The sequence below is a fragment of the Meriones unguiculatus genome, chromosome X (assembly GCF_030254825.1).
Source record: "Meriones unguiculatus strain TT.TT164.6M chromosome X, Bangor_MerUng_6.1, whole genome shotgun sequence".
Taxonomy (NCBI): Eukaryota; Metazoa; Chordata; class Mammalia; order Rodentia; family Muridae; genus Meriones; species Meriones unguiculatus.
In genome coordinates this window covers 148,929,939-148,949,873 of record NC_083369.1, presented here as the reverse complement: position 1 = coordinate 148,949,873, position 19,935 = coordinate 148,929,939, and the positions used below count along the sequence as shown (strand labels likewise).

Genomic DNA, 19,935 nt, shown 5'->3' with positions numbered 1-19,935 from the left:
CAGAAATGACCAAGAAAACTGAAAGCCAGTTAGACTTTACTGCATTCTGAAATATAAAAATAGGTGCAAAGGTCTTAGTCACCTCCTGTTTTAAGACTGTATCTTAATCTTTCTTTCATCTTGGAGCCACTGTGACCCCAGCAGGTGAATTATCTGCACTGACATTGTTTTTAACAGGACGCATTCAGTTTACTAGCATATTCGGATCCTTGGAACAGTCCAGTTGGAAATCAACTTGACCCAATTCAGAGAGAACCCGTGTGCTCAGCTCTTAACAGTGCAATATTAGGTAAGTAGCTAAAGCAAGTCAAACTAGACTTCAGCTACATTATCAGCATTTGAGAGGATATTATATTAATATCTGTTTCAGAAAAAATAGGGACATAGCATTCTATTTTTTTTTCATTGATTCTTTTTTTATTAGTTACATTTTATTAACTTTGTATTCCAGCTGTATCCTGAACCTTTATTCCCTCCCAATCCCACCCTCCCTCCCTCAGCAACTCCCTGTCCTTTTCCAAGTACACGAATTGGGGAGGACCTCCTCCCCTTTTGTTTGGCCCTGTTTTATCAGGTAAATTCAAGATTTGCTGCAAAGTCCTCCTCTGTGGCCTAGAAGGACTGCTCCTCCCTTTGGGGGTGGGGAGGTCAAAGAGCCTGCCATTGTGTTCCTGTCAGAAATAGACCCTCTTCACCTTACTATGGGAAACCAATTGGTTATTGAGCTACCACGAGCTTTGTCTGAGCAAAGGTTCTAGGTTATATCCATACAAGGTCCTTGCTTGGAGAAAGAATTTCAGAAAAAAAATATGTGCCCAGATATATTTGGTCCTAGTGGGGCTCCTGTCCTTTCCACATCATACTACCCTTCTACCAAAGGTTTGGTTATGAGTCTTAGTATCTGTTTTGAAACGCTGCTAGGTAGAGTCTTTCAGATGCCTTTTGTGGTAGACTCCTGTCATAAGTCCAATGCACATACTATTTGTCTTTCTAAGTGAGGATTGATTATCTTACCCTGTGTCTGCTTTCTTGTTCATCTTCTTTAGGTGTATAGACTTCATCATGTTTATCATATCTTGTACGTCTATATAAGCTAGTATATACCATGTTTGTCTTTCTCCTTCTAAGATACTTCACTCAGAATGATCATTTCTATAACCCACCATTTGCCTGCAAATTTCATGATTTCCTCATTTTTGATTGCTGAGTAGTATTCCATTGTGTAAAAATACCACAATTTCTGTATCTATTCCTCCTTTGATGGACATCTGGGTTGTTTCCAGGTTCTGGCTATTACAAATAAAGTTGCTACAAACATGGTTGAGCAAATGTCCTTGTTGTGTACTTGAGCAAATTTTTGGCATATACCAAGCAGTGGTATCGCTGGGTCTTGAGGAATCAGTATTCCTAATTTTCTTAGTAAGCACCAGATTGACTTTCAAAGTGGTTGTACCAGTTTACATTCCCACCAGCTTACATCCCCTTTCTCCACAACCTCTCCAGCATGTGTTGTCACTTGAGTTTTTTCGTTTTGGCCATTCTGATGGGTGTAAAGTGAAATCTCAGGGTCATTTTGATTTGCATTTCCCTAATGGCTAATGAGGTTGAGCATTTCTTTAAGTGTTTCTCTGCCATTCGATATTCCCATATCGAGAATTCTCTGTTTAGCTCTGTTCCCCATTTTTTAATTGGATTGCTTGGTTTTAATTGGATTTGCTTTTCAGCTTCTTTAGTTCTTTGTATATACTGGATATTAGTCCTCTGTCAGATAAAGGGTTGGTGAAGGTTCTTTCCCAATCTGTAGGCATTCGTTTTTTTTTGATGATGGTGTCCTTTGCCTTACAGAAGCTTTTCAGCTTCATGAGGTCCTATTTATTGATTGTTGCTCTTAGAGCCTGTGCTGTTGGTGTTCTGTTCCGGAAGTTGTCTCCCGTGCCAATGAGTTCTAGGCTGTTCCCCACTTTTTTTTTTTCTAACCAATTTAGAGTATTTGATTTTATGTTGAGGTCTTTGATCCACTTGTACTTTAGTTTTGTGCAGGGTGATAAATATGGATCTATTTTCAATTTTCTCAAGTAGACATTCAGTTGGACCAGCACCATTTGTTGAAGATGCTGTCTTTTTTCTATTGAATGGTTTTGTCTGCTTTGTCAAAAGCCAAATATTCATAGGGGTGTGGGTTTATTTCTCGGTCTTCTATTTGTGTACATTGATCCTCCTTTCTGTTTCTATGCCAATACCATGCAGCTTTTATTACTATTGCTCTGTAGTGCAGCTACAGATTGGGGATGGAGATACCTCCAGATGATCTGTTGTTATACAGGATCATTTTGGAGATTCTGGGTTTTGTTTCTCCCTATGAAACTGAAAATCTTTTTTTCAAGTTCTGTAAAGAATTGAGTTGGTATTTTGATGGGAATTGCGTGGAATCTGTAGATTGCTTTTGGCAGTATGGCCATTTTCACAATGTTAATCCTACCAATCCATGAGCACGGAATGGTATCTTTCCATATTCTGATATCTTCTTCAATTGCTTTCTTCAGAGACCTGAAGTTTTTCTCAAACAAGTCTTTCACTTGCTTGGTTAGAGTCACACCAAGGTACTTTATGTTATTTGTGGTTATTGTGAAGGGTGTTGTTTCCCTAGTTTCTATCTTGGCCCTTTTGTCTTTGGTATACAGCAGGGCTTCTGATTTTTTTTTTTTTTTTGAGTTGATTTTGTATCCTGCCACTTTGCTGAAGGTGTTTATCAGCTGTAGGAGTTCTCTGGTTGAATTTTTGGGGTCGCTCTAGTATCCTATCATATCATCTGCAAATAGTGACACTTTGGCCTCTTTCTTTCCGATTTGTATCCCCTTGATCTCCTTTAGTTGTCTTATTGCTCTGGCTAGGACTTCAAGTACTATGTTGAAGAGATATGGAGAGAGTGGGCAGCCTTGTTTTGTCCCTGATTTCAGTGGGATTGGTTTATGTTTCTCTCCATTGAGTTTGATGTTGGCTATAGGTTTGTTGTATATTGCCTTTACTATGTTTAGGTATGTACCTTGTATCCATGATCTCTCCATGACTTTAAACATGAATGGGTGTTGGATTTTGTCAAATGCTTTTTCCGCATCTAAGGAGCTGATCATGTGGTTTTTCTCTTTCAGTTTGTTCATGTGGTGGATTATGTTGATGGATTTCTGTATGTTGAACCACCCTTGCATGCCTGGGATGAAGCCTACTTGGTCATGGTGGATGATATCTTTGATGTGTTCTTGGATTGAGTTTGCAAGTATTTTATTATTTTTGCATCAATGTTCATAAGAGAGATAGGTTTGAATTTTTCTTTTTTGTTGGGTCTTTTCGTGGTTTAGGTATCAAGGTGACTGTGGCTTCTTAGAATGAGTTTGGTAAAGTTCCTTCTGTTTCTATTTTGTGGAATAGTAAGGAGAGTATTGGAGTTATCACTTCTTTGAAGGTCTGGTAGAATTCTGTACTGAATCCATCTGGCCCAGGGCTTTTTTGGAAGGGAGTCAGTTGATGGCTACTTCTATTTACTTGGCAGATATAGGACTATTCAGTCTTTCTACCTGATCTTGACTTAATTTTGGTAACTGGATTCTATCAAGAAAATTGTCCATTTCTTTTAGATTTTTGAATTTTGTGGCATATAGCCTTTTGTAGTGCGACCTAATGATTGTTTGTATTTCCTCACTGTCTATAGTTATATCCCCTTTTCATTTCTGATTTTGCTGATTTGGATAGTTTCTCTCTGCCTTTTGTTAGTTTGGCTAAAGGTTTGTCTATCTTGTTGATTTTTTCAAAGAACCAGCTCTTGGTTTCATTGATTTTTGAATAGTTTTATTTGTTTCTAGTTGATTGATTTCTGCCCAGAGTTTGATTATTTCCAGCCGTCTGCTCCACCTGGGTGCATTTGCTTCTTTTCTCTCTAGGGCTTTCAGTTGGGCCATTAAGTTGCTTGTATGAGATATCACAAATTTCTTCTTGAAGGCACTTAGTGCTATGAATGTTTCTCTTAGCACTGCTTTCATTGTGTCACATAAATTAGGGTATGCTGTACCTTCATTTTCATTGAATTCTAGGAATTCATTAATTTCTTTCTTTATTTCTTCCTTAACCAAGCTATCATTGAGCAGCAAGTTGTTCAGTTTGCATGTCCTTGTAGGGTTTTTTCTAATTCCATTGTTGTTGATGTCCAGCGCTTCCATGGTGGTCAGACAGAATACAGGTGATTATTTCAATCTTCTTTTATCTGATGAGGCTTGCTTTGTGACCAACTATCTGGTCTATTTTGGAGAAGGTTCCATGAGGTTCTGAAAAGAAGGTATACTCTGTTGAGTTTGGGTGGAAAGTTCTGTAGATATCTGTTAGGTCCATTTGACTTAGGACCTTTGTAAGTGCCTTTATTTCTTATTATGTTTCTTTGTAGATGATCTGTCCCTTGGAGAAAGTGAGGTGTTGAAGTCTTCCACTATCAATGTGTTGGTATGAATGTGTGATTTAAGTTTTAGTAATGTTTCGTTCTTGAATGTAGGAGCTTTTGTATTTGGGGCATAGATGTTCAGAACTGTGATGTCCTCTTGGTGGATTTTTCCTTTGATGAGAATGTAGTGTCTCTCATCATCTTTTTTTGATTAATTTTGGTTGAAAGTTTATTTTATTAGATATTAGGAAAGCTACCCCAGCTTGCTTTCTGGGTCTGTTTACATGAAAGACATTTTCTCCAGCCCTTCACTCTGAGGTAGGGTTTATCTTTGTTGCAGAGCTGCATTTCTTGGATGCAGCAGAATGTTGGATCCTGTTTCCCCACCCATTCTGTTAGTCTGTGTCTTTTTATTGCAGAGTTGAGTCCATTGTTGTTGATAGATAATAGTGACCAATAAATGTTAGTTTCTTTTGTATTGGAGTCGGTGGTCATACTGTGTTTCATTGCTTGTTTTCTTTTCACTTTTGTTGGGATATTATCTGTATGCCATGTTTTCTTGGGTGAAGTTGTTTTCATTGGATTGGAGTTTTCCTTCTAGTATCTTCTGTAGGGCTGGCTTGCTGTGTAGATATTACATGAATTTAGTTTTGTCACGGAACATTTGTTTTCTCCATCTATGTTGATTGAAAGCTTTGCAGGGTATAGTAGCCTGGGTTGACATTTGTGATCTCTTAGAGTCTCCATGACACTTGCCCAGGCCCTTCTGGCTTTCATATATTCTGATTAGAAGTCTGGTGTGATTCTGATAGGTCTACCTTCATATGTTACTTGGCCTTTTTCCCTTGCTGCTTTTAGAATATTTTCTTTGTTCTGTAGATTTAATGTGTTGACTATTATGTGACATGATGTGTTTCCTTTCTGGTCTAGTCTATTTGGTGTTCTGTAGGCCTCTTGTATATTTATGGACATCTCTTTCTTTAAGTTGGGAAAATTTGCTTCTATGATTTTCTTGAAAATATATTCTGGATCTTGGTGCCTGGAGTCTTCTTTTTCATCAATTCCTATTATTCTTAGATTTTGTTGTTTGATGGCGTCTTTGATTTCTTGGGTATTTTGTGTTTGGGACTTTTCTGATTTTACATTTTCTTTGAGGGAAGTATCAATTTTTGCGATTGTATCTTCAGCTCCAGAGATTCTCTCGTCCATCTCTTGTATTCTGTTGGTGATGCTTACCTTTGTGGTTTCTCATCTTTTCTCTAAGTTCTCCAGCTCCAGGGTTTTCTCAGTTTGTATTTTCTTTATTGATTCTAATTCTGTTTTCATGCCTTGCACCATTTCCTTCATCTGTTTGAATGTGGATTCCTGTCTCTCTATGATGGTCTCTATTTTTTGTTGTTGTTGTTGTTGTTCATTTCCTCTCTATATGCTATTAATTGTATCTCTACTTGTGCCTCTATTTGTTTGGCTATATTTGCCTGTGTTTCTTTGAGAATTTTGTTCATTTCCTCTTTCTTTGCCTCCACTTGTTTGGCCAAATCTTTGATAGATTTGCTCATTTCCTCTTTAACTGACTGAATTTGCATGGTATTGTTCTGAGAGAGTTGTTTGTTTCCTCTTTATAAGCCTGAAATAATTGGGTAAGCATAGCTTTAAAGTCATTTTCCTGTGCTTCTGATGAATTGGAGTATCCATCATTTTGTGGGTTGCTGGTGAAGTCATGATGTCCTGATTCATGTTGGAAGTGTTCTTTCGCCTACCCCTGGCTATTGGCTTATCTGAAACCTTCCCTGTTTGATTTTGGGTTCTGCAATTCAGACTGTTACTGTCTCTCTCTGGCATCTGGAGAGTTCTTCAGGAAGCTTACATAGGTCCCTTGTTCTCAGCGTGTGCTGAGGACTAGCTGTACCTGTGGGAGAAAAGTATGCAGACCAAAACAGGGCAAATGCAGGTGTTTGTGTGTGTGTGTGTGTGTGTGTGTGTGTGTGTGTATGTGTGCGTGGAAGTGTGTCTCAAGGGACAGAGTGATAAATAATGTTGAACCCTTCAATGTGTGGGAGGGGCTCTGCACTATATATGTATCAGGCGCTAGTGATGGTCATGGTGTAATTTTTGTCATTAACTGCCTTAACTCCTCAATTGGACCCACAGAGCAGGGGCTTCAATGTCCCAAGTGACCCTCTGTTTCCGAAAGTGGGTATGTGGGTGGGAGGGGTTTGATGCCTGGCTTCTGTTTTAGAAGGACCCTGGATCAGAGGCTCTGTAGATTCTCAAGGATGCACTCACTCTCAGGCAGGTCACTTGGCAGGGATTGGTGTAGCCAGGCTCTCTGCTCTCTGGTTTGGCCCTGCTTTTTTGATGTGCTCTGCCAGCTCAGTGCTGCTGCCACTGCCAGGTTAGGAAGTCCCGCTGTAGCTGGAGACCGGGATGCCAATCCAGGTATTTTCTGGTATGACCTGGGGGCCCGCCATTGTACTCTCAAACCTGGGAGGCCCAGTGCCTGGTGTGCTTAGCTTATATGGCAGGTCTGCTTGGCTTTGGTGGGTATATAGCATAACATCTGTAACTGAGGGATTGGGCAGGCCATGCAGTCAGTGTCTGAGCGAGCCTATGGGAACAATATGTTTGGCTAGCAAACCCAGGATTCTGGGATGATGGTGCCACGGGTCTGGACCCACAGTGCAGGTGCCTTGATGTCCCAAGTGACCCTGTTTTTCCCACAGTGGGTATGTGGGTGGGAGGGGACCAATGTCTGGCTTCTATTTTAGAAGGGGTGTGGATCTGGGATATGGCATACTCACTCTCAAGGTGGTCACATCAGCAGGGATCGGGGTAACCAGGCTCTCTGTTCTCTGGTTTGGCCCTGGTTGGTCTTAAGCTCTAGGACTGATGTGCCCCGCCAGCTCAGTGCTGCTCCACACCAGGTTAGGAAGTCCTTCCGTAGCTGGAGATTGGGATGCCAGTCCAGATGCTTCCTGGGAAGTCCTGGGAGCTCTCCACTGTGCTCTCCAAGCTTGGGAGGCCCAGCGCCTGGTGTGCCTAGCTTATATGGTGTTTCTTCCTGGTTTTGGTGAGTATATAGCATATTCTCAGTCACTGTGGGATTGGACAAGCCATACAGTCAGTGGTTAGGTGAACCTGCAGAACCAGTAGGTGGCTAGCAGACTCGGGCACTGGGAGGATGGTGCCACTGCACAGGTCTGGGACTCCAAGACCAGTATTGCTGGCAGTTGCTGCTAAAGGGTTAGGAGCTCTGCCTTAGCCGATGCAGACCCCAGGCAGTTAGGGCCGAGCTAAGAATCTCTATGAGTCTGCCATGCCGAGGAGGGGGGAGTCCGATAGAGGGGAGTTCCAGGAGATTAAAGGATCGGTTCTCTCCTTCCCCAAACAAGTCCCCGGGTGACCAGAGACCAAAGTTCTCACCGCATGAGATGTTCCCTGTTGTTTAGAAAGCCTCACCTTAGTATTCCTTGTTTCAGAGGTCCTTCCACTCACCAACTCAGATGTTCAGCTCTTCCACAGCTCAGAAGCTGTGTGTGTTAGTGGCCATCTTGGCTCTGCAACCCCCCAAAGCATTCTATTTAAACGAAAGAAAATTTCCTCCATACCAAACAGATTACTCGAATTCTGATGGAATAAAAGTGGTAGATTCTGAAGTATATCTTGGAAAGTGCACATATGTAAGTACTTAATGAGTCTTCATTAGAATGAGGTATTCGGGTGGTCTTTGTGTTTGAATAAAAAAACCTACTATATGGGCACCTCAGTTGGGGACTGGGAGTAACAGGCATTTTTCTTTTAAATTCTTTCATCTACTTGGCCTGAGCTGTTCCTCCTGTATGGAAGAGGATATGGATATTGCCAGAAGATAGCCTTGTGTTTCTTCTAAGTACATGCCATTGCCACTGTGTTGTAGAAACACTGTGCTGTAGAAATCGAGTTAACATGTGATCTTGACTAGCTCAGGTAAGAAAGGTGACTTCATACTGAAAATACAGGAAGGTATGTCAGCAGCAATATTTAATAGGCAGAGCAAAACTTGGCTTGGCTGCTGTGGAAGGAAATTGCGCATATTTCTGAAGATTTTGGTAGTTGTTCCACAGGAAAATGAGGCTAGAAAGGGAGTGCTTGTTACTCAGTAATCTCAGCTAGAACCACCCTGATACCATTCTGAAACTTTAAATCAGGGTGTTAAAGGAAGTAAGAGTATCTGAGCTCACTATATTTGTAGCTTCTGTGCTTCAGACATAAGCAGTACCAACCCCTGGACTCAAACATTTCTGTTTAAATTAAATAGATCACTAAGGAGTGAGGCTTTGTCAGTGTGTATGGAAAGTAGAAATGAGAATCTGCTGTTTGCTTAGTTTTTGTTTCTATCATACTTCACCTCAGTGATATTAATTGTAATTATGTACTGAGCAAATACATTTATGCAAATTCCTAGGTAATATGAAATGTCACACAGTTCATGTGCACATAAAACTTAATCTCTGAGCTATTTTCTTCCAAGGAAATTCAGATCAAGTGTTATTTTACATCTGACTTTTGGAGTCTTAAATTTCCCAATAAAATGAGGCTCTAGACCAGTTCAGAAGTCTGTGGTGTTATTTGGCCCAGTGAAGCTTAGAAGCTTCCTTAGCCATGCATATTAAATAGTTTTGGAAATGTGACAGCACTGTCACATGAGTAGAGTGACTTAGATATTAGTACTTGTACTGAAGGCTAATAATATTCATTGTAACAATGTAGAGAAAGCCATGAGTGCTCATATTTATCCTTAATCTGATGATAGGGGTCAATGCTGCCATTTGGGAGGATGAATAGTGGCCTTTGTGTTAGTTTCTTAAACTAATATTTATGTGTAGAATGACATGAATTTGGCTCTTGAGCTGCATTTTCAGTGGCTATAGAATGTCATCCCATTGGTAAAAATAAGAAAACTTAATAATAGTGCTAACCTAGGGGTATGGCATCTCCACTGTAAAGTTTTTTTTTTTTTTTTTTTTTTTGAAACGGCTAGATTGCAGTGTGTCAAAACATCTGATTGCTATTTTAAGCAACAAACGTGAAGATTCTGAAGATGCTAATTTTCTTGTGTCAGTTTTTTTTTTCTTAAGATTTATTTGTTATGTATAAAGTATGTATGCCTGCCCACCAGAACAGTGCCCCAGATCTCATTATAGATGGTTGTCAGCCAGGATGTGGTTAATGGGGATTGAACTCAAGACCACTAGAAGAGCAGCCAGTGCTCTTAACCTCTGAGACATCTTTCTAGCCCTTGGGATAGTTTTTAATTTCTTTAGTTCTTCAAATCAAATGCTTAGGAGCATTAACCAAGATACATGTGTTAGGCTGGGTGAAGCAAGCATGCCTTTAATCCCAACACTAAGGGGGCCAATACAGTTAGGTCTCTGTGAGGGTGAAGCCAGTCTGTTTCACATAAACAATTGTCTGGCCAGACAGATTACAAAGTGAGACCTTGGGGTGGAGATTGGGGAGATAGAGGGGGGAAAGCCATGAATAATGTTTATACTTACATTAAAAGCAATCTAAACCATAACATCGGTTACTGCATGTTTTCTGCTACTCATAGGCAGACATGTATGTAATGAATAAAGGACTATTTATATTTCTTGTTTATATTTTGAAACATCATGTTTTTATTCGTAACATTGGTTTTAGATTTTAAAAACAGAAATGTTCTTTGTATTGTGCTCAAATGCTAGGATGTCTGGTCCGAAATGATACCTTTTCTTAATTGCACTCATTGCTCTAAAGACAAGAGAGTATTAGAGTACAAGTAAATTTATAGCTCTTTCCAGGATACATGATAGTGCATAAATGTATTATGAGTAATCTGAGATAATTATTGTAAGCACATTTGGTCTGATGTGTATATTCATATGATCAGAGCACACAATAGATAGCGTTGACACAGGCCTTGGCTTTGAAACTTAGACTAACAGTTTTTACTGCTGTGAGTTTCTATTACCTTACTCTTTCTTTCAGATCAGCCATTATCACAATAAATTGTGACCTTGATTCTGTTTTTAATTAATTACAGTTTATTCTCTTTGTATCCCACCTGTAGCTCCCTCCCTCTTCCCTTCCCAATTCTTCCCTCCCTCTTCACAGCCCATGCTCCTCCCCCAGTCCACTGATAGGGGAAATCTTCCTCCACTTCCATCTGATCCTAGTCTATCAGGTCTCATCAGGAGTGGGTGCATTGTCTTCCTCTGTGGCCCGGTAAAGCTGCACCCCCCTGAGGGGGAAGTGTTCAAAGAGCAAGTAAACCAGTTTATGTCACAGTCATAAACTGTTGCCATTGCTAGAGACCCCACTTGAACACTGAGTTGCCATGGGCTACATCTGTACAGGGGTTCTAGGATATCTCCATGAATGGTCCTTGGTTGGAGTATCAGTTTCAGAAAATACCCCTGTTGTCCAGGTTTGTTTATTTATTTATTTATTCATTTATTTATTTATTTATTCATGTTCTCCTTGTGGAGCTCCTGTCCCCTCCAGGTCTTTCTATCTCACCCTTCTTTCCTAAGATTTCATGCACTTTGCCCAAAGTTTGGCTATGATTCTCAGCATCTCCTTTGATACTCTTCAGGGTAGAGTCTTTCAGAGGCCCTCTGTGGTAGGATACTGTCTGTTTTACCCCTCTTCTGATGATCATCCTCATTGCCTTTCCAAATGAAGATTGAGCATCTTACCCATATTCTTGCTCCTTTATTAGTTTTTTTTTTTTTTTTTTTTTTTTTTTTTTTTTTTTTTTTTGGTGTACAGATTTTAGTTTGATTATCCTATAGTATATGTCTAATATTTACTTAGAGAGAGTATATACCTTGTGTGTCTTTCTGTTTCTGGGATACCTCACTCAGGATGATTTGTTCTAGGTCCCACTATTTACTACAATTTTATTGATTACCTTATTTTCAATTGCTGAGTAGCATTCCATTGTGTAAATAAATCACAATTTCTGTATCCATTCCTCAACTGAGGGGCATCTGGGTTGTTTCCAAATTGTGTCTATTATGAATGAAGCTGCTACAAACATGGTTGACCAATGTCTTTGTTGTATACTTGAGCATCTTTTAGATATATGCCTAGGAATGTTATAGCTGGATCTTGAGGTATCACTATTCCGAATTGTCTGAAAAAGCACCAGATTTATTTCGGAACTGGTTGTACAGGTTTATATTCCCACCAGAAAGGGAGAAGTGTCCTCCTTTCTCCATGTCTTCTCCAGCATGTATTGTCACTTAATTTTAGGTCTTAGCAAATTTGATAGGTGTAAGGGGAAATCTCAAGGTCGTTTTGATTTCCACTTCCCTGATGACTTAAGGATGTTGAACATTTCTTGAACTCTTTCTCTGCTATTTGCTATTCCTTTGTTGAGAATTCTCTTTTTAGCCCCATTTTTGAATAGGATTATTTGATTTGTTGCAGTTTAACTTCTTGAGTTTATTTTATATTCTGGATATTAGCCCTATGTCAGATACAGGGTTAGTGAAGACCTTTTCCCAATCGGTAGGCAGTCTTTTTTTTTTTTTTTTTTTTTTTTTTTTTTTTTTTTTTTTTTTTTTTTTTTTTTTTCTGAAAACAATGTTATTTGAATTACAGAAGCTCTTCAGTTTCATGAGGTCCCATTTATTTTTGATGTTAGAGCCTTTGCTGTTGGTGTTCTGTTTGGGAAGTTGTCTCATGTGCCAACGAGTTCAAGGCTCTTCCCACTTTTTCTTCTAACAGGTTTAGTGTGTCTGTTTTCATATTGAGGTCTTTGATCCACTTAGACTTTAGTTTTGTGCAAGGTGATATGTATGAATCTATTTCCATTTTCCTCCATGTAGACATCCAGTTAGGCTAGCACAATTTTTTGAAGATGATATTTTTCCATGGTATGTTTTTGTCTTTGTCAAAAATCAGATGTCCATAAGTATGTGGGTTTATTTCAAGGACATCTATTCTATTCCATTGATCCACCAGTTGGTTTCTATGCCAGTACCATTCAGTGTTTACTACTGTTGCTCTATAGTATAGCTTAGATCAGGGATGGAAATACCACCAAGAGATCTTTTATTGTACAGGACTGTTATTCCTGCTGAGCCATGAGTATGGGAGAGCTTTCCATCTTCTGATATCTTCTTCTATTTCTATGGAGACTGGAAATTTGATGCATACAAGTCTTTGACTTACCTGGTTAGAGTCACACCAAGGTACTTTATGTTATTAGTGGCTATTGTGAAGGGTTTTGTTTCCCTAATATCTATCTCAGACATTTTGACTTTTGGAAACAGAAGAGCTACTTTTTTTTTTTTTTTTTTTTTTTTTTTAGTTATTTTTGTATCCAGCCACTTTGCTGAAGGTGTTTATCAGCTGTAGCAGTTCCCTGGTAGAATTTTTGGGGTCACTGATGTATGTATCCTATCATCTGCAAATAGTGATATATTGATTTTTTCTTTCCAATTTGTATCCCTGTGATCTCTTTAATTGTCTTATAGCTATAGACAGGACTTCAAGAACTATGTTGAAGAGATATGTAGAGAGTGGGAAGTATTGCCTTGTCCCTGAATTCAGTGGGATTGATTTCAGTTTCTCTCCCTTTGTTTTGATGCTGTTATAGGCTTACTGTATATTGCCTTTACTGTGTTTAGGTAAGTGCCTTGTATCCCTGAACTCTCCAAAACATTAACCATGAATGGGTGCTGGATTCTATGTAATGGTTTCAGCATCTAAGGAGATTGTCCTTTTTTTCTGACTGTTTATATGGTGGATTACATTGATGGATTTCCATATTTTGAACCACCCTTGCATACCTGGGATGAAACCTCCTTGATCACAGTAGATGATATCTTGATGTGTTATTGTATTCAGTTTGTAAGTATTTTGTTGAGTATTTTTGCATCAATGTTCATAAGGGAGATTGGCCTGAAATTTTCTTTGTTGGATTTTTGTGAGGTTTAGGTACCAAAGTGACTGTGTCTTCATAGAATGTGTTTGGTAGTATTCCTTTTGTTTCTATTTTATAGAATAATTTAAAGAGTATTGGTGTTAGGTCTTCTTTGAAGGACTGGTAGAATTCTGCTCTGAAACCTTCTGCCCTGGGCTTTTTTTTTTTTTTTTTTTTTTTTTTTTTTGGATGGGAGACTTTTGATGATAGCTTCTATTTCCTTTGGGAATATAAGGCTATTTAATTAATTTACATGGTCTTGATTTGATTCAGCTTTGGCAAGTGGAATCGAACAAGAAAATTGTATATTTCATTTAGATGTTCAGATTTTGTGGCATATAAGCTTTTGACTTAAGACCTAATGATTATTTTGATTTCCTCAGTGTGTGTTGTTATGTCTCCCTTCTCATTTATGATTTCGTTGATTTGGATGGTGTCTCTCTGCCTTTTAGTTAGTTTGGCTAAGGGTTTGTCTATCTTGTGGATTTTCTCAAAGAACCAATTCTAGGTTTCATTGATTCTTTGAATTATTTTGTTTGTTTCTAATTTATTGATTTCAGCCTCAAGGTTGATTATTTCCAACCCTCTACTTCTCTTTGGTTTGACTTCTTCTTTTTCTTCTAGGGCTTTTAAGTGAGTCATCAATTTGCTTGGGAGAGATTTAGAATTTCTTCTTGAAAACACGTAGTTCTACTTCAAATTGCATTTGTTGTATCCCATAATTTGGGCTATGTTGTACTTTCATTTTCATTGAACTCTAGGAAGACTTTAATTTCTTTCTTTATTTCTTCCATGATCCAGCTGTCATTGAGTAGCGAGTTGTTTAATTTCCATGTGTGTATATGCTTTTTGCTATTTCTGTGGTTGAGGTCCAGCTTTAGTCCACGATGTTTAGATAGTATATAAGGTATAATTTCAATCTTCTTGTATCTGTTCAGGCTCACTTTGTGACTAACTATATAGTCTATTTTGGAGAAGGGTCCATGAGGTGCTGAGAAGTTAAATTCTTTTGTGTTTGGGTGAAGGGTTCTGCAGATGTCTGTTAGGCTCATTTGATTCCTGACCTTGGTTACAATCAGAGTTTCTTTGTTTATTTTTTGTTTTTTTTTTGTTGTTTTTTTTTTTTGACCTGTCCTTTGTTGTGAGTGAGGTGTTGAAGTTTCCCACTGTAAGACCTGGGGTCTCACAGCTCAGGAGTTCAATCACGCCCTTCCCAGAAACTCCCCCAGACCAAGACTCGTTGCAAAAGCAAGAGGTTTATTAACCATTGTACAACGGGGTCACCCTTGCTGGCCAGCAAAGAGTGGCACCGGGAGACAAAGGCCTTTAGGTTTTTAAAAGAAAAATTGTGGGAAATTTGAAGTTTTAGTTTTGGCAATTTAGGATTGGATGAGGAAGCTATAAAGTAAGATAATTGGTTAGTCTTAGGTGCTCAAGCTTGGCCAGTCCTGCCAAGTGTGGATGTAGCTGCACTTTAAGGTGGGGGTGGTTAGCTCATCCTTGAAGATTAGGGCTGCGGGCTCTTGGCCGGAGGTCAAAAGCTACTCAGAAGAAGTCTAGGTTCATTGCTAAGAAACGCTATCTCAAGGACAAGGGTCTGGTCCTTCTTTTGCTGAGTGAAGGTCATTGCTTGCTTGCCCCTTTTTTTATATCTGTCCTCAGAGATAGGGTCACATACCTTCACTCTCTGGAAAGGTACTAACAGGCTTTAGCTTAACCTGGACCTAAAACTCAAAACTATAGGCTTTAGAAGACATATAGGTTACAAAGTTAGTCTAACCCTTTCACCACTATTAATGTGTGTTCAACTATGTGTGGTTTCAATTTTATTAATGTTTCTTTTACAAATGAGGGTGCCCTTGTATTTACGGCATAGATGTTCAGGATTGTGATAACTTCCTGGTGGAATTTTCCTTTGATGAGATGAAATGTCTTTCCCCATCTCTTTTGATTATTTTTGTTTGAAAGTCAATTTTATTAGATATTAGCATGGCTACTCCTGCTTGCTTCTTGGGTTCATTTCCTTGGAAAACCATCTTTCAGCCCTTTCTTCTCAGGTAATGTCTATTTATCTTCTTAGGTATGTTTCTGGTATGCAACAGAATTTTGGTTCTTGTTTACACATCCATTTTGATGGTGTGTGTCTTTTTATTGGAGAATTGAGTCCATTGATGTTGAGAGAGATTAATGACCAGTGGCTGTTAGATCTTTTGATTTTGATATTGGCTGAGGTTGTTTGTTTGTGTGCTTGACTACTTTTAGTTTTGCTTTAGTAAGGTTATTTATTGCCTGTGTTTTCCTGAAAGAATTCCGTTTTCCTGGTTTGTATTTTTTTTTTCCTTCTCGTATCTTCTGTAATGCTGGATTTGTGGGTAGGTATTGTTGAAATTTGTTTTTGTTGTTGAATATCTTGTTTTATCTGTCTATGAGAACTGAGAGTTTTTCTGGATATAGTAGAATGTGCTGACATCTGTGTACTCTTAGGGTCTGCATTGTATCTGTCCAGGCCCTTCTGGCTTTCATAGTCGCTGTTGAGAATTCAGGTGTGATTCTGATGGGTTTGCCATTATATGTTACTTGGCCTTTTCCTCTTCTAGCATTTAGTATTTTTTCTTTGTTCTGTGTAATTATTGTTTTGATTATTATGTTGCAGGAGGATTTTCTTTTCTAGTCTAATTCATTAGGTGTTCTGTAGGTCTCTTGTATTCTTATAGGTCTCTCCTTTAAGTTGGGGAAATTTTCTTCTATGATTTTGTTGAAAATATTTTCTGGGCCTTGGAGATGGGAATCTTCTTTTTCCTCTATTCCTGATATTTTAGATTTAGTCTTTTCATATTGTCTTGGCTTTCTTGGATAGTTTGTGTCAGGGCATTTTTAGATTTATTATTTTCTTTGACAGATACATTGATTTCTTCCATTGTATCTTCCACACCTGAGATTCTTTCTTCCATCTCTTATAACTCTTGGTTATGCTTACCTCTGTATTTCTTGTTTTCTTTCCTAAGTTCTTCCTCTCCATGATTTCCTCCTTTTGTGTTTTCTTTAATTTTTCCAATTCTATCTTCAGAACTTGAGTTGTTTTGTTGATTTCCTTCAACTGTCTGACTGTTTAATTTCCTGTTTTTCCTTCAGTTCCTTCAGCTGTTTGTTTGAATCTTCCTCTGTTTCTTTTATTTCTTTTAGTGTATTAATAATTTCCTCTCTGAAAGCCACAAACTGTTTGGCTGCATCTTCCTGTAATTCTTTATGGATGGCCATAATCTGTTTGACTATATCTTCCTCTAATTCTTTACACATTTTATTTGTTTCCTCCATTAACCTCTTCATAAGCATATATGTAAGGTCATCTTCTTGAGTTTCACTTATGTTAAGGTTTCTAGGGCTACTTGCCCCTGTATAACTGGGTTCTGGGTATGCCATACTGCTCTGCATTATCTTGGTTGTGCTTTTATTCGGTCATTTACCCATATGGCTGACTAAGGTGTTGCCTGTTAATTTCTGGTGCCTGCTAGAATCTTGGGGTGGGTCAAATGCCCTTGATAGAGTTCTGAAGGAGGCCTCCTTAGCTTTTTGGTTATGGTCAACAGAATGGCAGTGCTTCTCAGAACTTGCCAAAGTTCACCACAGGCATATGGATCTGTGTGGTAACTGCTCTCCTCTCATCAGGAGAAGTCCTGGAGACACCTGCCCTGCGGCTGGGTTTTTTGCTCTGAATTTAGTGAGCTGCTTTTGCTGCCAGGGAGCCCTGCAGTTTTGTCAGTTTAACTAGGGATGACTGATTTCACCATGGAGCACTATCTGGGGACTGATCCAGTGGCTCTCAGGCTTCTGTAGGTCTAAGGTTGGAGCTTTGTGCACCAGGACTCTGGAAATAATCAGTGGCAGGTGAACATAAAGCTCATGCATGCAGCTGGAGGCTAGAACCTGAGGGAACCCAGAAACTTTTCTGGAGCTGTGTGTCCTTAGGTCAGATCTGATGTTTCCCTTGGCATGGGGTTTCTTCATGGCAGGGATACCCAGTCTGTGGTGGTTTGGGGTCCACAGTTCCATCTGGAGTGATGAGTTGAGCACCCAGGTGGAGTGGCTAAACTTTACTGGAGATTGGGTGCCTTGACACCTGCAGGAAACTGGGAACCTATCCTGAGAACTCTTTTGGGTGGTGGGGTGGGGGGTCGGCTGAGTGCACTGACCTCCCCAAAGAGAAACCCAATATCTGGTGCCCTGGGGCCCACAGTTCAATCTGGGATGGTAATCAGAGCACACAGACCTGTGGCTCTGTGATGGCAACCAAACACCCTCAAGGACCTGGAAACTCTTCTGTGGTTTAGCTGGGTGACCTGAACCTGATTGATTCCCACACTGTGCGGTTTTCTCTCACCTGGTAAACACAATCGCTGTTGTTTTAAGGTTCAGTTTTCTGTCACTGTTGCATCCTTTCTGTGCTGCTGGTCAGAAACAGCGTCCTCCAAGTGGTGCAATCTTAGATACACTTCAGGATCTTGTTTCTTAAAAGCCTCAAGATACTTAAAACAAGATGCTTCCTTTGGTCAAAGAGTATAATAATGAACCCAGTGCTCATTGAGCACAGTACTTCCTATGAACCATAAGCTTATCAAAACAACAACAAAAATGATTTTTTTTCCTTTCTGTTTGTCAGTAAATCAGTACTTCAATAAACATGACACTCAGACAATCTTTTTCTTTGGTGAGTGTGGGAGTTTCAAGATAGGGTTTCTGTGTGTCCTGGACTTGCTGGGTAGATCAGACTGGCCTTGAATTCAGATATTCGCCTTCCTTTTCCCAAATGCTAGGATTAAAGTCAAGAACCACCATGCTCCCGCTCCAGACCACATTTTATTAAACTGTGTTTTCTGCCAGGTCTGCTCCATGCTTTTTTTTACATTTATGCTTCATTCCTTCAGAATTGTTTTTCCTGCTATATTGGAAACTCTTTAAGCTTAGGCTATCAGTAACTGAGCTTAGGCTATAGCTAATCAGAGAGCTTGAGAGCCACTGTCTCTGGTTCTGCCCCTGTTAACATTGCCTGCAGAAGTATGGTTAGTTTCACTAACCTAATGTTTTTATAAAGTTTGGAACCATTTCCAGAGAGAAAATACTAGCTTCTTAGAGGAGACCTGTTACTCTAAGTTCATGTCTTTTTTATAGTCATTGCACATTTTATACCAGCACTCAGGAGGCAGAGGCTAGCAGATCCCAGATGCAGACCACCTGGTCTGTAGAGAGAGTCTCGATCAAAAACAAAATAAACCTACTTGTCTTAAGACTGTGATGTGTAACACCCAAGAATATTCTATTTATAAAATATCTGGACTAATGATCAGAGGTTAGCCTCTTCAAATCTAGGGTGGCTTTGCTCTGTACTCTCATAGGCCTTTCCTTGCTTCTGAATACCATTCACCAGCACAACTTAGAGGCAGCTCAACAGCCCTCACCAGACTTTATCTACAGGAGGTTGAGTATCATCACTGGAAATTTTGAATGAAAATCTGGTACTACCTTTTCTTGCTAATATCAGCTGATCTTGGCTAAGTATCAAGGTTGAGAGAGAAGTAAAATGTTTTGTACAAACCTTAAAAAGGATCTCTGAGTTTCAGACCAGAGAGGAATAAAAAGTGAATCCATGTATCAAAAGAATAAAAAAATAACATTCAGGAGTGGTAGTGCATGCCTGCCTTTAATCCTAGGGAGGCAGAGACAGGTGGATTGAGTTCAGGCCAGCCTGGTCTACAAAGCATGTCTAGGACAACCAAGGCTACATGGAGAAACCCTCTCTCTCAAAAAAAAAAAAAAAAAAAAAACAATGAATGAATGAGTCAATAAATAAAGTTTTAAGAAACCTTATTTCTGTAAGAATTTCGTAAGAATTTTCATAGAAATACCTATTTGTCTCATTATTCATGTGAAAGTTCAGATACTCACAGGTACTGATGTAGGAAATTTTGTATTTTGTGACTGAAAAATGGTTTTAAAAATAGTTGTTAATTGCTATTTCCATGTTCTAATCTTTTTTCCTTAGAAACTCACAATCTGCCAAGGCAAGCTCCCCTTGCTTTAGCAGTGGGACAGACCACACAGTGTCTAGAACTGATGGCTCGATCAGGAATTGGATCCTGTGCAGTTGCCACAGTGGAAGACTACCTACATTAGCTATGCACTTCAGGAGTTCACACTTACATTGTGGCAAGTAGTCAACGTGGAAGAAGACCAGCTCTGCTGAACTGAAATTTAGATTTTTTAAAATTATCCACTGGGGGCAGGTTTTGTAGCTTTATATTGGTTCCTGGTTTACAGCATGACACAAATGAATTTCTAACTTAGTTTTGGAGAAAATATTTTCCATCCTTTAACCTCTTAGTTGTCTAAGATATATTACTGAATTTCAGATGTTCAGATTTGTTATCTTAAATCCCTTAAATCAATTACCTAAAAGAAACTAAAAATCCTGCTTTCTTTGTTGGCGGGAGAAGGAGGGAAAGAAATGAATCAAGTTGTGTTTGTGTTAGCGTGTGGGTGATGTAAACTACAAGTTGGG

The 19,935-nt window shown here is 39.2% G+C and overlaps 1 protein-coding gene across 1 annotated transcript in view; it reads left to right on the top strand.

Moving 5' to 3' along the window:
* Positions 1-19,550, top strand: part of LOC110543819 (ran-binding protein 9-like) — a 111,841-nt gene extending 92,291 nt beyond the window's left edge. The window contains 2 exon segments of the mRNA XM_060374743.1: positions 178-289; positions 19,420-19,550. Coding sequence (XP_060230726.1) covers positions 178-289; positions 19,420-19,550 — 243 coding nt within the window.
* Positions 19,551-19,935: the final 385 nt, after the last annotated feature.